The sequence below is a fragment of the Dendropsophus ebraccatus genome, chromosome 7 (genome assembly GCF_027789765.1).
Source record: "Dendropsophus ebraccatus isolate aDenEbr1 chromosome 7, aDenEbr1.pat, whole genome shotgun sequence".
NCBI lineage: Eukaryota > Metazoa > Chordata > Amphibia > Anura > Hylidae > Dendropsophus > Dendropsophus ebraccatus.
Window position 1 is genome coordinate 83,677,249 of NC_091460.1, and position 14,107 is coordinate 83,691,355.

General features: G+C 43.0%; 1 protein-coding gene across 1 annotated transcript in view; it reads left to right on the forward strand.

Annotated features, from left to right (window-relative positions):
• Positions 1-13,665, forward strand: part of NPY1R (neuropeptide Y receptor Y1) — a 71,984-nt gene extending 58,319 nt beyond the window's left edge. The window contains 4 exon segments of the mRNA XM_069976613.1: positions 10,116-10,962; positions 11,781-12,138; positions 12,141-12,170; positions 12,173-13,665. Of these exon segments, the coding sequence (XP_069832714.1) occupies positions 10,267-10,962; positions 11,781-12,138; positions 12,141-12,170; positions 12,173-12,195 (1,107 nt within the window). The 5' untranslated portion in view covers positions 10,116-10,266 and the 3' untranslated portion in view covers positions 12,196-13,665.
• Positions 13,666-14,107: the final 442 nt, after the last annotated feature.

A 14,107-nucleotide genomic window follows, 5' to 3' on the forward strand; every position in this document is an offset into this window, starting at 1 on the left:
CAACCTGGGGTGGTTACGGGAAACGTGGGGTGGTTACGGACAATCTGGGGTGGTACGGATAAAGTGCTTATAGATAATTGAGGTGGGTACCTGTAATCTGGCGTGTGTTACGGGCAATCTGGAGGGGGTCATTGGCCAATTTGGTGTGGTTAGAGGCAACCCTGCAGTGGTCAGTGCCAACGTGCGGTGGTCAAAGGCAACTTGCGGTGGTTAGAGGCAGCGTGCGGTGGTTAGAGGCAGCGTGCGGTGGTCAGAGGCAGCGTGCGGTGGTCAGAGGCAGCGTGCGGTGGTCAGAGGCAGCGTGCGGTGGGTTAGAGGCAGCGTGCGGTGGTCAGTGGCAACGTTGCGGTGCTCAGAAGGCAACGTGCGGTGGGTTAGAGGCAACCTGCAGTGGTCAGTGGCAAGATGCGGTTGTCAGAGGCAATGTGCGGTGGTCAGAGGCGACGTGCAGTGGTCAGAGGCAACCTGCGGTGGTTGCATGCAATCTGGGGGGTTACATGTAATCTGGCATGATCACGGCAACCTGGGGGGGTTACAGACAATCTGGATTGTTACGGATAAAATGAAGTGCTTCTAGGTAATCTGGGGTGGGTACATGTAATTTGGGGGTGGTACAGGCAATCTGGGGTGATTACGGCTAATCTGGAGGGGTGGTCACTGGCAACGTGCGCTGGTTACGGGCAACGTGCGGTTTTATGTGTAATCTGGGGTTACGTGCAATCTGGCGTGATTACGGACAACCTGGGGTGGTTACGGGCAACCTGCGGTGGTACGGGTAATCTGGGGGGTTAGGGGTAATTGGGAGTAAACTGAAATTATTACTATAATAAAAAGGGTGTGTTTAATTTTTTGTATGTTTGTCACTTTTTGCACTTTACACATTCATTTTCACTATATTACTATGATTACTGTGATATTTTCTATCATAGTTCAGTGACAGGGACCAAATTGGTCTCTGTCACTTCAATTTTCAGAGTTGGCTGCTTCTGGAGCGCATGCGCACTTCAGAAGTAGCCTGGACGCCGATGAAGGAAGGACCTCCCAGGATCAGGTGAGTATAATGGGAAGGGGGGGGGACACTATCACTTTTTATCCCCTGTCACCAATCATTTATGGTGACGGGATAAAAAGTGCTGATCGGCACATGGTACAAGCGATCAGCAGTATATAGTATATGCCGCTGATCGCTTGTACCGGAACCCCACAGGGGGTCTCCAACCACTGCCCCATGCTCTCCACTACCTCCGGTGGCGGAGAGCATGGGGCTTTGATTATTTATTTATTTTCCATCGCTGTGAACAGACATAGTCTGTTCACAGCGATGGCGGCGGCCATCTGGATCCAAGATGGCCGCCAGGGGAGTGAGAGGGTTAGTCACCAGCCTACTAGGGGGGCTGATCTGGGTCTGATGGACACAATTTCATCTCCCCCCACCGTGGATCACGGTGGGGGGAGATGAAAGGCACTGCGAACGATTTCCTATTAGTGACCGTCGTATCGGCGGTCACATAAGGGGTTAAATGCAGAGATCCGGGCTCGGCCCGGATCTCGGCAGTTGCGGCGGATACCTGGCTATCACTGATAGCCGGGCCCCGCTGGGGATGACAGAAGTGCAGGTCCTGCACCCCTGTCATTCCCGAGGACGTACTGGCACGTCCATCTGCAGGAACGGGCCTGCAGAGTTTGAAAGTGCCGGTACGTCCATATGCGGCAAGGGGTTAAACAAAGATTATTATAAATACCTGCAGCTTGGGCATTTTGCCAAATCACTCCTTATATCTACCAGCTGCCCTTCTTCATTGTATGAGCATTATTTTTACTCTTTCCCATCAGTAACATGTATATATATATACGTTCCTACTGCACATACCCCGGCAGTAGGGATATATATATATATATATAGATATATATATATATATATATAATATATATATATGTTTCCTGCACTGACGGGGCTTCTGATTCGTGGACCTCTGCAGTGTGAGCAGTCCCACACACATCAGTGTGTCTGGGGCCGGAGGTAATGAGAGGCAGCTGCGATAGCTCAGTTGCATCTCATTAACCCCTTAAAAATGCCGTGATCTATAGCGATCACAGCGTTTAAGGCACACAGTGACAGATCAAGCATCTGTCACTGAGTCATCGGGGCCACGGGGATCCCGATCGCTTGTGCCAACAGGCGGGGCTAAGTCACTTACCTCTGTCCTGTCGAATCGGCGATACATGTAAAGAATCTGCTCTCAGGCAGGCTCTATACATAGATCGCCGATAACACTGATCTATGTTATGCTATGGCATTGATTGCATATATTGATTGCATTTATTGATTTGCATCCATTAATGGCATGTTTAACCCCTTAAGGACAGAGCCTGAAATGGCCTTAATGACAGAGACAAATTTTATGAATATGACCAGTGTCACTTTAGTCATTAATACCTTCGGGATGCTTTTACCTATCCGGCTGATTCTGAGATTGTTTTCTCGTGACATATTGTACTTTACATTTCTGGTAAATTGGAGTCGATACTCATAACAAATCTTTATGAAAAAAACCCAAATAATGTGAAAAAATGTGAAAAAATGCATTTTTCCAACTTTGAAACTTTTTTGCGTATACAGAAAGTGGTTATACCACATAAATTATATATTAAATAGCATTAGCAACATGTCTACTTTATGTTGGCGGCATTTATTAAACTATTTTTCATTTTTTTTACACAATAGGGAGCTTAAAACATTAGCGCAAATTTCCAAAATTTTCAGTAAAATGTCAAATCAGATATTTTTAGGGACCGTGTTCAGGTTTAAAGTGTATTTGAGGGGCCTGTATGTTAGAAAGCCCCACAAGCCACCCATTTCAGAAACTGCACACCCCCAAACTCTGCAAAGCACATCCAGAAAGTGTTTTAGACCCTTTAGGGGATCACAGAAATAAAAGCTAAGTGTGTAAGGAATTTGAAAATTTTAATTTTCTGTGCAGAAATTTTATTGTAATCCATATGTTTCATAATTATAAACCTATTACCAGAGAAATGCACCCCAATAATTATTGCCCCGTTTCTTGCAGTTTATAGAAATACTCCATATGTGGCCCTATTGCGCTATTTGACGCAACCACAAGCCTCAGATATAAGGGAGCGCCTAGTGATTTCACGCCTCCGTTATATTTGGTCATTTTTGACTGTACCACTTCAGGTTGGCAGAGGCTCTGGGGTGTCAAAACCTAAAAAAAACACCCCTAAAGGGACACCATTCAGAAAACTACACCCTCAAGGAATGTAACAAGGGGTGCGGTGAGCATCTGGACCCCACAGGTGCTTCACAGATTTTCCGAACAATATGGCGTGAAAAAAGAAAAATTTATTTTTTACACTAAAACGTTGTTCTAGCCTTCAATTTTTCATTTTCTTAAAGGGATAAGAGGCAAAAAAAGACAAAAAATGTGTAGCGCAGTTTCTCCCGAGTACAGAAATACCCCACATGTGGCGATAAAGTGCCAAGGGGGCGCAGGACGAGCCTCCAAAGGGAAGGAAGCGCCAATTGGCTTTTGGAAGCTGAATTTCACTGAAAAGGATTTCAAGGGCCATGTCGCATTTACAGAGCCCTCGTGCTGCCAAGACACTGGAAACCCCCACAAGTGATTCCATTCTGGAAACTACACCCCTCAAGGAATCTAACAAGGGGGGCAGTGAGCATATGGACCCCACTGGTGACGGGCACAAATGTGGAACAATGTGACGTGAAAGGGAAAAATTTCATTTTTCACTTTCATGGCACAAATGTGCCCGTCATCAAGGGGTCCATATCCTCTTTTCCCCCCCTGTTAGATTCCTTGAGGGGTGCAGTTTCCAGAATGGGGTCACTTGTGGGGGGTTTCCAGAGTTTGGCACCACGAGGGCTCTGTAAATGCGACATGGCGTTCATCATCCATTCTAGCCCAAATCCAACCTCCAAAATCCAAATGGCGCTCCTTCCCTTCGGAGGCTTGCCCTGCGCCCACATGGTGCTTTATGTCCACATGTGGGGTAATTTACGGACTCGGGGGAAATTGCTCTACACATATTGTGTGTTTTTTCTCTTTTAACCCCTTGTGAAAATGATAAATTCAAGGCTAAACCAACATCATAGTGTAAAAAAATGTAATATTTCATTTCACGCCACATTGTTCCACATTTGTGCCCGTCACCAGTGGGGTCCATATGCTCACTACACCCCTTGTTACATTCCTTGAGGGTGTAGTTTCCATAATGGGGTCACTTGTGGGGGGTTTCAACTGTCTTGGCAACACAGAGGCCTTTTGAATGCAACATGGCCCCTCAAAATCCATTCCATCCAAATCCAGCCTTCAAAAACGAAATGGTGCTCCTTCCCTTCGGAGGCTTACCCTGCACCCGCATGGTGCTTTATGTCCACATGTGGGGTATTTACGGACTCGGGGGAAATTGCGCTACACATTTTGTTTTTTTTCTCCTCTTTTAACCCCTTGTGAAAATGATATATTCAAGGCTAAACCAACATTATAGTGTAAAAATGTAATATTTCATTTTCACGCCACATTGTTCCACATTTGTGTCCGTCACCAGGGGGGTCCATATGCTCACTACACCCCTTGTTACATTCCTTGAGGGGTGCAGTTTCCATAATGGGGTCACTTGTGGGGGGTTTCAACTGTCTTGGCAACACAGGGGCCTTTTGAATGCAACATGGCCCCTCGAAATCCATTCCATCCAAATCCAGCCTTCAAAAACCAAATGGCGCTTCTTCCTTCGGAGGCTTACCCTGCACCCGCATGGCGCTTTATGTCCACATGTGGGGTATTTCCGTACTCAGGGGAAATTGCTCTAAACATTAAATGTTTTTTTTATCTTTAACCCCTTGTGAAATGAAAAAACATGACAAGATTAATAATTTAGAGTAAAAATTTACAAAAATTACACTAAATGTTGGTCTAGCCTTGATTTTTTTCCATTTCCACAAGGGGTTAAAAAGAAAATGAACACAAAACGTGTAGGGTAGTGTCCCCTGAGTACGAAAATACCCACATGTGGGCATAATGTGCCATATGGGCACAGGGCAAGTCACCAAAGGGACAGAGCGCCATTTAGAGGCTGGAATGGAGGATGGAGGCCATGTCGCAATTACAAAGCTCCTGTGCTGCCAGGACAGTAGAAACCCCCCACAAGTGACCCCATTCTGGAAACTACACCCCATAAGGAATCTAACAAGGGGTGCAGTGAGCATATGGACCCCCCTGGTGACGGGCACTTACGTAGAACATGTGCCGAGAAATAAAAAAATACAATGTTTTCACTGTTCACGTCCCAAATGTGGCCGTCACCAGGGGGCCATATCCCCGCTGCCCCCCTTATTAGATTCCTTATGGGGTGTAGTTTCCAGGAATGGGGTCACTTGTGGGGGGTTTCTACTGTCCTGGCCGCACAGAGGCTTTGTAATTGCATCATGGCATCCTCTAATGGGAATGGCGGCCACTACCTACTTAGCTGGGGAAAAGGGACATTCTAATTTATTTGGGGGTATTAGGCCAATTATTAGTTATAAGGTTGGGAAATGACAGGTGTCCATCAAATTCAACCTGTGTTGATCCAGAGGAAAGGCAAAAATATCCTCGTGAGGCAGACGACAGTAGCCTCATCACAGGGGAAAAATTCCTTCCCGACTCCATAATGGCGATCAGAATAATCCCTGGATCAACGTGACCACTGAAATAGGAATAAGGGGAAAGAATTTAGATAATGTGGAACCCCAGTGACGTGTGTGACGCCTTGGAGCGATCCAGTATGTAGAGGCCGGGGTGATCAGGACAGGCGTCACACTGGAAAATGGTGTCCTTCCTGATCCCCCTGTTACCCCACACTCTGCACTTCTTCTGGCGTCTCCTGTTCTCCAGTGTGGGGGACGTCACCTGGAAAATGTTGTCCTGGTGCGATACGGGGTCCTTCATATCCAGAAGCGCTGGGTCCGCTCCATGGCTGCTAAATATTAGGGCGCTATTACTACTTCTGATATGTTCGGATCGTGCCGGGAAGCTACAGGGCAGCGAGGGACCGAAGAGGGTGGCGCTGGTATAAATAGTTATCCCCGTACAGGTGGTGACCTTTATCCAGCAGTGGGAAGATCAGTTCCCGGACGATCTTCCCACTAACTCCGAGGATGGGGGGGGAGGGGGCATCTGGGGGCTGGATTCGGGTGTCCCTTCCTACATACACTCTAAGGGTACATGCACACTGCGGAATCGCGACAGATAACCCTTCGTGCATTCCACAGCTGGCACCGCCGGCGGACTGATGCAGGCGCACGTCTCCGTCCGTGTCATAGACTCCATTCTATGCACGGGCGGATTCCGCTCTCCGTCCAACGTGTTCATTCTTTGGATGGACGACGGATTCCGCCCGTGCATAGATTGGAGTCTATGACACGGGTAGAGACATGCGCCCGCATTAGTCCGCCGGCGGGTGCCAGCTGCGGAATGCACAAAGGGTTATCCTTCGCCATTCCGCAGTTTGCACGTACCCGAAATCTGTAAGTGTACCCTGAGGTACGCTCACAGAGTTTGTAGAATTTCACACCATACTGTGATCTCTTATTGGGACGGTACTGGCGGAAAAGACGTGTCTGGGGGCAGCGCACACTACGCTACCCCCAGACACGTCACTGGATGATGAGGATGAATGGAGGAAAGAAGGATCCCCCCCATTCATCCTCACTGGCTGTTTCGGTGTCGGAGGTAATAATAACGTATCCCTCTGACGCCGAAAACACCCTGGGGGCCATCTTTATACGGGGATTGGTATATGGGGTATGTAGTGGTGTAGTGTCAAACTTTATTCAATGTAGTGTGGTGTAATGTAGTGTTTTTTACGTGTTTTTTTTACAGTAAGTATAAAAAAAAACCTACGCCAACAAAGGAGTTGCTGATAAATGCCGCACTTATGTGCGGCACTTATAAGCAGACCGTGGCAGTAGGATATAGAAAAAAAACACCCTACGCCAAAAAGGAGGAGTTGCTGATTAGCAGCGCACTTTCGTGCGATGCTGATCAACACTCAGCGGCGATAGGGTGCGGAAAATAGAAAAAAAAAATTTGGAAAAAAAAACAAAACCTTTTTCTACATTCAGAATATCCCTGTAGCTGCTGATAAGTGTATTACACATATCAGCCGCTAGGGGGCAGCAGAGCGCAAAATCCGGAAAATGACGAGGCTGGAGCCGAAAATAGCCGAGAGAAGACGACGGGGACCGCCGGAAAGACCCGAAGACCGAACGGAATGACGGAGGACGCCGCGAACCCGGAAGACGCCGATCAGGAGCCCGGGACAGGTGAGTAATGTACAAATACCTGCTCTGGACCCCTCGGCTACCTAGCTGAGGGGTCCAGGGCAGGTATTTACTATATTGTGGGACTCTGATCGCCGTGCCACCGGCCCGATCGCCGTGAACGGCCGGCCGGCCGTTCACGGCGATCGGGCCGGTGGCACGGCGATCACCATTACTTTTTACAGTAATGGCGGTCGGTGCCGTCCTCGGACAGCACCGACCGCCATTTTTTTCCGGGTCATCGGGTCACCGATGACCCGGAAAGGTTCCGATCGCCGCTATTGGCTGATCTGAATTGATCAGCCTATAGCGGCGATCGTAAGCACGGGGGGTGTTAACCACCCCCCGTGCCGTGAAGCTATGATGGTCTGCTATGATTTATAGCAGGCCATCTTCCCCGACCGCTGTGTGTGAACACGCAGCGATCGGGGAAACATCGGGCGTACCCATACGCCCGTTTGCGTTAAAGCCCAGGCAACGGGGGCGTATGGGTACGCCCGATGTCGTTAAGGGGTTAACAGTGATAAAAAGTGTAAAAAAAAAAAAAAGTGTAACTAAAAAAAGTTTTTAACCCTTAAACTACATCCAGGGGCCGCCTCCATGTGTTCAGAGGGGGCCGCGCTCTGAATCGCCAGGGTGCCGCTCATAGCCCGGGACCGCGGCTATTAGTGGGCACAGTCCGATCGCCGTGCCCACTAATAAAGTAATCGGATGAGCTGTCAAAGTTGACAGCTGCATCCAATTACTTGAATGCAGTGGGGTCTAGTGGGGTGGAGCGATCCACTCATCTTAACTGCGTCCGGGGTCAGCACTGTAATGGCAAAGTACAATTAGTGGCAAAAAAAGGGCTCATGTGGGTTTCTAGGTGAAAAAATGCAAGTGCTATGGCCTTTTAAGCGCAAGGAGGGAAAACGAAAACGAAAAAAAATTGAAATTGGCCCCGTCCTCTAATTGGCCCCTTATAAAACCCCTCCCAATAAAGTTTAAATACCCCCTTGCCCATTATAAAAATGAAAATATAAAAATATAAATAAATAAACAAACATTTTACATACCGTAGCATGCAGAATTGTCCAATCTATTAAAATATAACATTATTGTTCCTACATGGTGAACGGCCTCCAAAAAAAAACTGAATTGCTGTTTTTAATAAATTATATATCATTCAAAAATTCATAAAAAGTGATAAATTTTTTTCTCTTACACCAATATGATATTTATAAAAACAAGAGATCATGGCACAAAAAATTACACCCCAACCAGCCCTGTAGGTCGAAAAATAAAAGTGCTATGGCTCTTACTAGGCGGGGAGGAACATTGCATTAATCTGACCCGGACTTTTGTGCATCAAAGGGCTCTGTCTTAAAGGGGTTAATATAATAACTCCCAAATAAAACCAAAAGGTACTGTAGATCTGAAGGGTATATCTCGTTGCAAAATGATTATTTACCCATTGCAGCAATTGCTAAAGAGAGCAAGAGCTTAAAGGGAACCTGTCACCCCCCGTACCGGGGTGACAGGCTCCCGACCCCCCGTTAGAGACCCTATACTTACCTCATCCCGCCGGGTCCCGCTTCTGGATTCGGTCGGGTCCCGGAGATCTCAGCCGCTGCAGCCCGGCGCGCGCGCTGACAGATGAGTCCAACGCTCATAGAGAATGACGGAGCGCTGGACTCTCCTGTCATTCTCTATGGGTGTTGGACTCATCTCTCAGCGCGCACGCCGGGCTGCAGCGGCTGAGATCTCCGGGACCCGACGAATCCAGAAGCGGGACCCGGCGGGATGAGGTAAGTATAGGGGTCTCTAACGGGGGGTCGGGAGCCTGTCACCCCGGCACGGGGGGGTGACAGGTTCCCTTTAATATTATCCCAATTACGCAACAGTGGTCATGTACATTTACAATTACCTCTACTGTCAGTCACTGTACTATTCACTAAGAAGGCGCTCATAAGCTACTTTATAGATGGTATCTAACACCATATCATCTCTCCAAAAACTTCCCTTCTTGCTCCAACACTTGCTAAACATGAAATGGGTTAGTGGGGAAACTATTACATGTAGGGTGGAAATGTGACCTTATAAAACCCCTATGGCAAAAGGTATATAATTTATTGGAGAAAATATTATGCTTTAGTCCTCCTTGGGGCCCGTCTAAACTTAGACTTTCACTTTCTGAAATCATAGCTGGGTTTCAGCCAATTGTATGATGGAATACTTAGTGGCTAGTAATAGGCTTTGTGTAAATCAATTTCAGGAGAATTGGGTGAAATGGTTGGATTCAGATGTTCACCCCCCTATAGCTTTAACAATGCACAAACCGTAGACTGAAATTAGCAGGTACCTTAGCGTTTCGACGTCTTGTGAGGCAGTACTAAGTGTACATGTGAAATCTAATAGAATTGTGTTTCAAGTAGTATTTTTGCAAAGTATAGCCCTGACCTTCGTTTCCTTCTTATGTTTAGACCTATGTTTAGTCTATTGTTTTACCCCCACTTGCAGTGTTGATAATGTTATTGTCTGGACTAATATCCTACATAAGGGATATATTGCACTAATTCTGATTTCTTGTACAGTTTAACATTTTGTATATCCAATGCATTTCATTATTGTAATTTTTCCAGACACTGTTATTATATTTGTAAAATTGATATTAAAACTTTAATAAAATATGTTATAAAAAATGTGAATATTATTATGTGTTGTTTTATAAAATGCTATGTAGATAGATAAAAAGGAATATGCCAAACCTAAGTTTATTTTACATTTCATGTTTCCACAGATAAACCATAGTTGGTCACAGCTTGAATACTTTACTGATTACCTCATGCAGAATGGAACCTAGAAAAGCATATCATTTGCAGCATTGAAGCATCTGAATTTCCTTTTTTCTTTTTCTTGTCGTTGATGATATTGTGAGAACAATTTGCAAGATGAATTTTTCAACAGATTACAGTAATCAGTCAACTAATGAATCATTCTTCCCAAACATGACCAGCATTATTCCATTAGATGAAGACATAGACTGTACTTTGCCACTGGCAATAATTTTCACCCTATCTCTGGCCTATGGAGTTGTTATCATACTTGGACTCTCTGGAAATTTGGCTCTTATTATCATTATATTGAAGCAAAAAGAGATGCGCAATGTCACCAATATTCTCATTGTAAATCTCTCATTTTCTGATCTTTTAGCAACAATAATGTGTCTCCCATTTACTTTGGTTTACACCCTAATGGATCACTGGATATTTGGAGAAGTAATGTGTAAGCTGAATGAATATATTCAGTGTGTTTCAGTCACTGTTTCTATTTTTTCATTGGTCCTCATTGCTATTGAGCGCCATCAACTCATCATAAATCCTCGTGGATGGAGACCAAATAACAGACATGCTTGTGTTGGAATTACAGCAATTTGGATTGTAGCCATGGCTGGTTCTTTGCCTTTTATGATATACAATTCTTTAACAGATGAGCCGTTTCGGAATATAAGCATTGATTCCTACATTGGGAAATATGTGTGCATGCAAGAGTTCCCAAAGGAGAAGTTCAGACTTTCATATACAACTTTGCTATTTGTTGTACAGTACGTGGGACCACTCTTCTTTATTTTTGTCTGCTATACAAAGGTAACATTTTTAGATTCCTCAGATGGTCTTTTTTTGCTTATCTTTTCTTGTTTATTACTTCTTTGCTACATTTTATGCATAATCTGTTTTATTCTGCATGCAATGAACGGATCTATTATTAGCATAAATTGTATGACTCACATTTTAATGCTTTAGTCTTAGGTTGTTTTCTCTAATCCTTAAAGATGCCACCTAGGAATTTGCTACTTTTAAAATTTTATTTGTATAAAATGCCAAAATTCTTAAAAGGGTATAAGTTAAAAAAAAATTAAGTTATAATAAATAATAATATAAAAGGTTATACAATTTTACTTTTTCCAGGGCTAGGACTATGTGGAACTCAATGGCATCACAATGTTGCTAATGTTGTGGCAATATTGTGCAGCCATTGCAACTAGATTAGGCATGATTTCAACATGTGATGATTACAGTATAGTCTTGGCCCTGGTGACACAGTCTTACAATTATAGTGAAAAGTATCGCGTCAGCACACTCCCCAGAGCTCACTGGGGTGCAAGGGTAAAAATTACATTTTATTTGGAAGAACAATCTATTAACCTCTTAAGGATAAAAATCTGTCAGTGATTATATATTGGACAAATAGGTGCCTAGCTTGTTATAAAGCGCTCCTGATCAGTCCTCCACTTTGCATTGCAAGACTAAGGTTGACCTCATGTTCTGAAAGTGAAGGTTCCTATTGAATTAGTTGAAGTAGAGATAAAAGCTTAAAAAACATTAAGTAAACCATTTGGTACCACAGGCAAGACGATCCTAAGCCCCATAACTAATACCGGTAAATTTCATGTTTTTCTTTATAGATATTTCTCAGATTAAAAAGACGGAACAACATGATGGACAAGATGAGAGACAATAAGTACAGATCCAGTGAAACAAAGAGAATCAATATCATGCTGTTTTCCATTGTGGTTGGATTTGCTTTATGTTGGCTGCCGTTTTTCATCTTCAACTTAGTATTTGATTGGAACCACGAGGCAATTGCGACCTGCAACCATAACTTGTTATTTCTGATTTGCCATCTGACAGCAATGATCTCTACTTGTGTTAATCCAATCTTCTACGGTTTCCTCAACAAAAACTTTCAGAGGGATCTCCAGTTCTTCTTTAATTTCTGTGACTTTAGATCTCGAGAAGATGATTATGAGACCATAGCTATGTCTACATGCACACTGATGTTTCTAAAACATCTCTTAACAAGCAAGCCCAATAGCATAAAATGGATGATGAAATGCCAGTATACTGGCAGTAAGTGTGTTAAAAGTATGTTCCTTTAATAAGCACAAATCCATTATATATGACTTAACTATCACCAGTCGCTTCATGAACATTTGTGTCTTTGGAACTTGTGTACACCTGCGTTGCATCTGGACTTTGGGAGTCTTTTGTATTGTTATGCCTATATCTCCCACACATTTCAGTATAAGTGGTTTTCTGTAATGACTCTTATTACCATATCTTCATACAATATAATAGCATTATATGGCTAAGTGATTTTACTTTGTTCTAGTGAGTTTGCGTGGCTTTTGGCACTAAGAACAACAAAAATACACTGATCACCCGAAACTGTGAATGTTACAATATTTTTTACTTTTCACTTAAGCTTGTACGATTAATTATAACCACAGTATATCAGATGCGCTATTTACTATAATTGTTACTTTTTCATAAAAATGTACAGAAACATACACAGGTATATTTTACACTGCGTTATTTAGGCACTTCTTTATAGATATAGGCTTGAATCTTTTTTTTTCTTTTATTATACACTGCATTTATTGTAGTACCAGGGAAGACAATATTTAAGGAAGTGTGCCTTAAAGTTTATACAGTGAAAAAATTATTACTGTAGATGTGATATTTCTCCATAAAGGACTATAAAGACTATTGAAGGAAAAAATATTGTATTACTGGTTTATTTCCCATTCTTGTTGGAGGTAATTGTTTTCATAGCTGTTAAAACCTAAACAATTTTATTAAAGGGTAGGTCCATTTTATTATAACAATAAATATTAAACACCTTTGCTGCCTTGTCTTTGCTTAGTGCTCTGACTAGAAGTGTAACCAAGATTCATAAAGGTAGCATTTCTGTAGTATTAGTTAGTTTCCATACCCAAGACTGTCAGACTTGAAAATTCAACTGCATCACCCATAAAGCTGATTCTGACTTCATTCATTTGATGCATATCATTATTCCAAGCAACAAGAACAACAAATAAAGAGAAGTTAGCTGAACCATGGAAGAGCAAAATATGTAAGTGACAATTAGATAAAGATAAAGATTTAAAATTACCATTGTTTTAGATAAAGTTAATATTGCCTTGGCATTGTTTTTCTATAGATATTTTAGTTATTTTTATCCTTCTTTAGATTTGCATAAATATGGATAAAGGATGATCTTTTCTTGTGTTTCACTTAACATCCCTTCACATGGGGCGACTTTTCAAACCACCAACATGCTGCAAAGATTGAATGTTTATGTTCTTCAGGACAATCCTCACTGTCACATGACAGCTCTTTCTTGAGTCATGCACTAAGTATCAATTACCATTGTAAATATTGTTACAAGCAGCATTTACATTTACTGGTTATTGCACTGATAATAATACATGTTATATCAGCATGATCTGTGGACATCAATATTTTATTGAGTGGTGGATCAGTGGTTAGCACTGTTGCCTTTCAACAGATACACTGCAAGACAGGTACACTAGACACTCTTAGAAAAAAAAAAATGTATGGGCATATTTTAATTATTAAAACATTCTTTTAAATGTTACATTTTGCCTACTATTTTACTAGTAAAGGAAAAAGATATAGCATAACAAGAGAAATATTGCTGTACTAATATACATGTGGAGGGATCAGAGCTGATAAACAGGACTGATGGTACACACAGAAAAATAAAGTCCCATCAAACCCAAATCCTAGAAAAAATCAGCAGGGCTCATAGTGAGAAGTTCAAACTTTTTTCCATACTTAAAAGTTCAGCAGGCATTTAAGACTTGGAAAAGCAGTTCGGTTAGCAAAAAAGCTGTAGCTTCATTTGCTAATAAAAGCTGCCTCTCCCGGTCCTGCTGAACTATTGAGCATGAAATAAAATTTTAACTTTTTACCACAGATTTGGTGA